Genomic DNA, 7,455 nt, shown 5'->3' with positions numbered 1-7,455 from the left:
GCCGTGCTGGCTCCTAGGGCCTCTGCTCCGGTCTTCTTCCCTGCCCTGCCCTGCCCTGCCCTGCCCGTCCATCCGCCGGCCTCCAGGCAGGGACTGTCCGAATGCTTGGGCGGCCGGCCCGGCCCAAACCTCCTGTGGCTGGCCAGAGATGGACAGGTCCCCGCTGCTCCCCTAGGCCCTGGGTGGAAAGCGTGAAGGGAGTGTCCGGTGGGCGACCTCAGGTTTGTCAGGCAGGCCGCTGGGAGCGCGTTTTGTGTGTTTCTGCCACAGTTAGGATTGCTCTTGCTGCTGCAGCACTTCAGTGATTTTGCCTGCGTGCTCCCGCCCTCCCCCACCCCGTCTCCCTCTCTTGTTTGGGGCCGGAGCTTCCAGCCTGAGTCCTTTCCACCCTCTCGCGCGGCTCCTCCCCATCCCCCGCTGTGAGGTCCCTGCTCCGCTTGTGCTCCAGATCGCGGAAGCTCGCTGTGCCTTTAAAGAAAGCAGACTCCTGGCTGTGACGCACTTCTGGCTGTCAGCCAGGAAGATCGCTCCTGCCAGGCTGACTGAGAAGAAAACCAACAACTTTTCTTTTGTGTGTGGGGTTACTTTCCACTGCCCCCCTTTTCTCCTCTCCTTTCAAGATTTAAATGCTAATGGCGGATTAAAACCTGTAGATACGTTTGGCTTTAAGAGTCTGGTAAGGCCCACCTGCACTGAGACTTTTCCTCCCTTGCTCTTTCTCTGGGTTTTTGTTCAAACATGGACGAGGGGGTGGGGTGGATTCGCCCCCCTCACCTCTTTTCCTACACCATCCTTAAAGGGGAGGGAAGGCAAGTAAACACAGAAACAGGCGCTGGGAGCAGAGCTTGCCAACATCCGGGAGTTGGCGCCTTTCAGGGTAGAGGACTGCTTTCTTTCCCCCTTCAGTGGCTAGATGTCAGCGTGTTTTTGTTCAGAGAGGGAAACGTGTGGGCCTGTACTTGAGCCTTCGAGACAGCTCAGGAGAGGGCTCTTACGGTTCCCTGGGGAGACCCTAGGCATGCTTGCGGTGGTGGAGGGCGGTGAAAACAGGTTCATTTTGTCAGCTAGTAGGGAACAGGGTGCATGAATGCAGTGGTGGGGGCAGGTGGGGGGCACTGGAGTGGGCACTGGAGTGGGCCCTGGTCTGTGTGCGCCTACAGTGCCTACAGCGCCTACAGGCAGCTGTGTGCAGTATCTGGCTGCAGGTCCCAGGTCTGGCAATTTTCCTACAGCCTTCAGATCTGAACCCCACTGGTGGAATGGGGTGGGTATCAGCAGGCCATTTTTGAAGAAACTGGAATCTTGGTTTTTCTCTGCATTCTCTCCCTGTTCCTTTCCAAGGCCTTGGAGTTCTGGGCCGAACTTTAGGCTACAAAGGGGAGTGGTCTGTGAGGAGGGCCATCCTTGAGCCCCAAGCTCAAGGAATACATCTAGCAAGCTGGTTTGCCCCAACCTCAGGAGTGTGGAAAGACTCTTGACTTGGGCCAGTCTACTCAGGACTCAGGGGATGAAAAAGATTTGTTTTTTCCTCCATGACTTTTCATAGAGCTGCTAGTCTTGTAGCCTTTTACCTTGTCCAAGCCAGGTGGTGCATTAGCAAGTTTTAGTTGTGTTTTGTTTGTGGTTTTTTTGTTTTGTTTTTGAGACAGGGTCTCACTATATAGTTGAGACTGACCTGGAACTCACTATGTAGCCCAGGCTGGTCTCGAACTCACAGCAGTCCTCCTGCCTCAGCCTGCAGGAGTGCTGGGATTACAGGCCTGCGCCAACACTGGCCCAGCGGTTTTTGTTTTGTTTTTGAGATGAGTCTGGCTCTGTACCTATGGGTAGTTCAGGCTGGCAGGCTGGCCCTGAACTCACTACTGTGTAGTCCACAGGCCTCAGACTCCTGCCTCAGCCACCCTAGTGCTGTGATTACAGGTGTGCACCGCCATGTGTAGTTGTTGTTATTGCTTTTAAACCAAGTCTTGCTGTATTGCCAGGGTTCAAGCAGTTTCTTCCTCTCCCTCAACCTCAGTAGCTGAGACTGCAGGCACAAGCCACTGCTGCCCTGCTATATATATATTTTGTTTGTTGGTTGGTTGGTTTTGTGGCAAATTAGCCATAGCTTGCTTGGTCTTTGCTGAGTTCCTCTGGGGTAATCTGCCTGATGGATGAAGTCTGGGTGTTTGCTTTCCTGCATCTCCTGCCTTCCCTTCTAGAATTGGAGGAGGAGTCCCAGGATCATGGTATTTATTCTTTGGATGTGGACATTCTTAGATGGAAGAATCCCTTTTAGAAAAGGGGTACAGGGTATGGAATTCTATGGCTGTCGTTGTATAGGCTCTCAGGCAGAGTGGTGTTAAGTTTGCCACTGAGCTTGGATGCTCAGACCAGCCAGCCATTTTCTTAGCTGTGAATCTGTGGGCCTTGGAACCATGGAGTAAGAGTGGGGGTGGGGGATGTTCCTGGAAGAACCCTTTTAGGTGGGAGCATGTGTAGCTCAGAAGTTCTGGGAGTGGGAGGTAGCACTAACAGAATGGGGGCCGCGAGCTGAGATCAGTACTGTTTAGCTGCTGTCTAGACCAGAGGTCACATCGGTGTTATCTTCAGGTAAGGTAGTGTTCAGGCAGGCAGTAGGTGGCTAAGGGGCAGTCTCCGGGCAGCTGGCATCCAGGCTGGGGGTGGGGCGTGGAGAGCAGTGCTGCTGCAACTCAGACTCTGACCTATCACTTCTCCTAAAACTGCAGCTTTTTCAGAACAGACCCCAGAGCTCAGCAACCTGACCCACTGGCACTGGTCCTTGCATCTGGGCAGGTGGTTTGCATTAGCTTCAGCCCTGGTAGGAAACTAGGGCTTGGCTTTAACTCTTTAAGATCCAGAGAAGGGTACAGGCCCGGTGGCTGTGCTTTTCTGGAATGTCACTTTCCTTGTACTGATATATATATATTTTTCTTCTGGAAACAGAGGGATTCCTGTAAATGTGAGAATTGGTCCTGTTGTAGGAGAGATGCGTTTTGTCAGCTTGGAAATATAAAGAGGATGCAGGATCTTAAGTTTATAAGGCAACTGCATCTGTGTCAATCCTTTCTGGACCAGGGAAAAGAGGGTACCTTACCAGCTCTAGGAAGCCTGTGTTTTGATTCTGGGAGTATTATTTTCAAAGAGCCAGATAGGTGGAGACTCTAAAGATACCTTCAGAATCTGGCCTACATTCTGGGAATCTTAGTTTTTTTTGTCTTTTGATTAGGTACTTGAGGGGGGTGCCTGATTCAGTTGGTGTGGATCTCAGCAGATCCCGCTGTGAAATCGTTCTGGGCTACAATCACAGGGATCTGTTTTTCCATCACCATCACCCAGTCTCCTGGGTGGGGCTTGCCTCAGATTTCAGGGGGAGGGTGGGGAGGATGGTGCTCTGGCCGGGAGCCCTGGGTTCCAAGCCAAGGCATGCTTAAAGCTGTAGTCCCAGTACTGAGCATTAGCTGTGCCACTGCCTTCAGTCATTCATCACCCAGAGTGGCCTCAGCACCAGCAGATGGCTGTGCTGTGCTAATGCCGCTCACCCTGGTGTCCTGTCTCTGAGGAAGTGTCCCTTATAGGCTCTGATGACAAAGTCTGTTGAGTGTTGGATTCCTCCGGTTTCTGTGCTTGGGGAGCATGAAAAAAAGGCAGTTGGCTTTGACGTGAAGTTTTCTTGAGTAGTGGAACTAGTTTTAGGTTCTCCTGGGAGGATATAGGGTGGTACATTCTGCCTCTCAGATGAAGAAAAGAAGTTGAACCTCAGGTCATTTTTAGCAGCACAGCTGTGGAATCTTTCAGAGGAGGCAAGAACTACTTCCGGTTGCTTTTTTGTGGGGGCGCTGAGCATGGTGATACATGTAATCCTTGTTACTTAGACTGAAGCAGGAGGATCATAGGTTTGAAGCCAGCCTGGCAACTTAGTGAGACCTTTCTCAGAATAAAAGTAAAAAAGGGCTGAAGACAGAGCTTAGTGCTCCCTGGATTCCATTCCCAGTACCACAAAAAGGGAAAAAAAATCTTTTTTGCAGGGGGTGGTAGGGAACAAACCCAAGGGCATCATGCATGCTAGGCAAGTGCTTGACCACTGAGCCATTCCCCTCCCCCAAATTTCTGATTGAAATGTTGGTTCTCATCAAATGACTACAAGTCTATTGTCAGTGTCAAGGACTGGCAGCACTGAGGATAAGAGAGAGGTGCTCTGGCTTACCCTTCCCTTGTTCCCTTGTTTTTGAATAGCTCCAGAGATGTTTTTAAAAAGCCCAGTTGAGCATTTGGCAGTTGCTTCCTTCACCCAAGCGTGGTCTCTGTAGCTTTAGGCTGGCCAGCCAGAAAAGTCTTATTTCAGTGTAGTAGTTGAGGTCATCTACTTTCATCCTGTCTCGCCCCCAAGGGCTCGGCTTGCAGTACCTACAGTTAGTCCATACTTGGGAAAATCATCTGCGATTGAGGAACACGTGGGCCCCTTAACTTCCTTGCCCTCCTCAGATCTCCTTTGGCCATTTCACTTGCTCTTGCCAAGGCCCAGGTGCGTTGACTTATTTCCAAAAGCGTGACTTTGGTATAACAGGTGGAATCATGTTGGGGTTTGCAGGGTCAGGAATCATTTCATTATAATTAGCACTTAGTTATATTTAACATTTAATTATTTCTCATATTATGTATATTTAGTTTTACTCCTCACCCTGCCGTAAGCCCCTCAAAGGCAAGGGCCACGTTTGTCTCTGATTTTCCACATAGCTTTCAGCACAGAATGAATATGTTAGGGACTAAGAAAACCTTTTGATTGGTTGATAAGCAGAGTACACTTGGATAGGAAGTAATAAGAGATGATGGAGACTAATTATCAGATTAGTGTATCTCTTTCCCCTACCTGACAGTGAGCATCTTAAGGAAAGAATGGTGTTTTTATCTCCAGCTCTTTGCATGTAGAAGGCCCTGAGCAAATGTTGGTTCCACAGAGCCTGCATTTTGGAAGTGGTAGTATGTGGGGAGATTTATAGGTGATATGGCTTTTAGTACCTCCCAGAATAGTGACAGACTGGGCACTTGTGACAGGAGGTGGGGGTTGATTGTGCTATAGGAAGATTTATGGGAATTACAGGGGGTGTTAGGTGGCGTCAGGGGACATTTACTCATCAAGTCTGTGATCCCATAGGTAGTTTGGCAGACAGATGGCATATTCCCAGTGCAAAGGAAATTGGGGGTAAGTGTACTAGGAAAAATGTCTAATCATTCATTAAATGTCCCCCCAGGATCTCCTCCAGAATTAGGCTTGGTCTTGTCTAGAGATCTTGGTTTGGGTTTGACATTTCTGTGGAAAATATAAAACATCCAAAAATTGTTAACAGTTTCTCCAAGGACTTGCTGCTGATCGTTAGTTAGAATTTGGGTACTAGCATTAAAAAGCCAGAAATTAACCTTTCTGCTTGAGAACAGTTATCATACTGAATAACTGCCATGTGCCACGTACTGGGCTAATTGTTTTATCTTTGTATATAATGATAAGCCAGGGAGGTGTATATGGATCCTATTTGCAGATGAAGACATTGAGATTTAAAGAGGTTATGTTAAAGTCATGTGACCATGATCACATGGAATCAGAATTCAGACTCAGCTTTGTCCAAAAAACCATATTTGGATTATGTTTGAGGGCACCATGCCCCGAAAGAGCAGGGTTGTAGAGCAGCTTTGCTTCCTTTGTTAGATTGATTCCTAGATATTTCTTTTTTGGAGGGGATGCTATTATGAAAGGAATTGCTTCCCTGATTTCTCTCTCAGTGAGTTGTATTTGTGTATAAGAAGGCTACTGATTTTTAGTACTGGGGATAGAACTCGGGCCCTTGTGCTTGCGAGGCAGGCACCAGAACTACTGAGCTAAAATCCCTGGCCCAGAAGGCTATTGATTTTTGAGTGTTGACCTTGTATCCAGCTACTCTGCTGAATCTGTCAATTAAGTCTAGAAATCTTTTGGCAGAATTTTTGGGGTCTTCTATGTAGAGCAGCATATTGTCAGCAAATAATGACAGTTTAACTTCTTCCTTTCCTATCTTTTATTCCTTTTATTTCTTTCTCTTGTCTAATTGCTGGGGCTAATGTTTCTAGAACTATATTGAACATGAGTGGTGATAATGGACAAAGACCAACTTTGTGGTTTTCCATGAGCTGAAAGATCACACGGGAAGTTTGTGAATGTTGAATTAAATGCATGTTGGTCCTGACTGGGTATGATTTTATAGTGATTTTCATGTACACTGTGAGCTCTCTTATATTCTTAAGGTGCCTTGGTAGATTAAGCAGTGAAAGAATGGTTTAAGTGATCACAATTGATAAATGGAGCCTTTCACCCTCTGCTCCTTGATCCCAGGTATCTGTTCTAATTACCTGCTCTTCTTCCTCTCTAGGGTTCTAGGTGCGTTGGGGTGACTGTGTGGTTTCACCAAGATGACACTCCACGCCACACGGGCGGCTGCACTCCTCTCTTGGGTGAGTACCTTCTTTTCTTCTCTGCCGTACTTCTCCAGGAAGCTAGAGAGAGAGGCAAGAGAGGAATCTTCTAGGAGCCAGGGCTATGTAGAGTCAGGTGTAGCCTAAGTGAACACACTTTGTCTTTCCCTTGTTTTTTTTTTTTTTTAATACCAGGATTGAGCTCAGGACCTTGTGCTTTCGAGGCAGGTGTGGTGCCCCTGAGCTAATTTCCTGGCCCTTTTGCCTTGTTTTGTAACTAATTTTTTCCAAACATGTCTGCTTAGCATGCCTCTACTTCTGTAGCTCAGCAGAGTCTTCTCTGAGGTATATGTTCCCTTTGGTCGTGGGAAAAGTGGCTACAGGACAGAATGGAAATCTATCTTCATCTGCACTCTATACATTTCTTTTTTTTTTTTTTTTTTAGTAGGAAAATTTATTGGGGTATATACATTTCTGACTAAAGAGTTGGTTGTGAATTTCATTAACCAACATTGGCAGGGACTTTGGTCTTCGATGGCCTTTAATCTTAGGACACGGTTCTTTTTCTTTACTGTGTTCGTTGTACTTCCAACATCTTCCTTTTACCTTCTTTTTTGAGACAGGGTCTCACTATGTAGTTGAGACTGACCTGGACCTCACCTATGTAACCCAGGCTGGTCTCAAAATTCACAGCGATCCTCCTGCCTCAGCCTCCCGAATGCTGGGATTACAGGAGTGTGCCACTATGCCCAGCTCTTCCTATTATCTTCTTGATGGTTTCACCAAAACCCCCCTCCTTAGTTTCTTATATATTTTCCTTGTGAGACAGTGACCAATGAGAAAAATAATACTGAGCTTTGGGCATTCAAGGCGCTACAAACAGAAGAGGCCATGGAATGAGTCATGACGTTTTTTTGTTTTTTTTTCTGTACCAGGGATTGCACTTGGGACCTTACACTTGTGAGGCAGGTGGTAGAACCACTGAGCTAAATCCCCAGACCCAAACATTGG

At 47.5% G+C, this 7,455-nt stretch overlaps 1 protein-coding gene across 11 annotated transcripts in view; it reads left to right on the top strand.

The window, feature by feature from the left end:
- The window catches only part of Numa1 (nuclear mitotic apparatus protein 1), a 69,497-nt gene that overhangs the window by 30,123 nt on the left and 31,919 nt on the right, over positions 1–7,455 (top strand). For 4 of the 11 annotated variants that reach the window (XM_010603195.3, XM_010603192.3, XM_010603191.3 and 1 more), the window contains one exon: positions 6,402–6,483. In XM_010603195.3, the coding sequence (XP_010601497.1) occupies positions 6,442–6,483 (42 nt within the window). In that variant the 5' untranslated portion in view covers positions 6,402–6,441. Of the gene's footprint in view, positions 1–17; positions 222–498; positions 677–857; positions 878–6,401; positions 6,484–7,455 lie in introns of those variants that run through there. The other 7 variants (XM_010603196.3, XM_010603189.3, XM_010603199.2 and 4 more) reach the window with 5 other exon arrangements.

This window comes from Fukomys damarensis, unplaced genomic scaffold (assembly GCF_012274545.1).
Source record: "Fukomys damarensis isolate Sample0158 unplaced genomic scaffold, DMR_v1.0_HiC HiC_scaffold_16, whole genome shotgun sequence".
Lineage (NCBI taxonomy): Eukaryota > Metazoa > Chordata > Mammalia > Rodentia > Bathyergidae > Fukomys > Fukomys damarensis.
The sequence above is the reverse complement of the archived record's forward strand: the minus strand, read 5'-3'. Positions and strand labels throughout refer to the sequence as shown.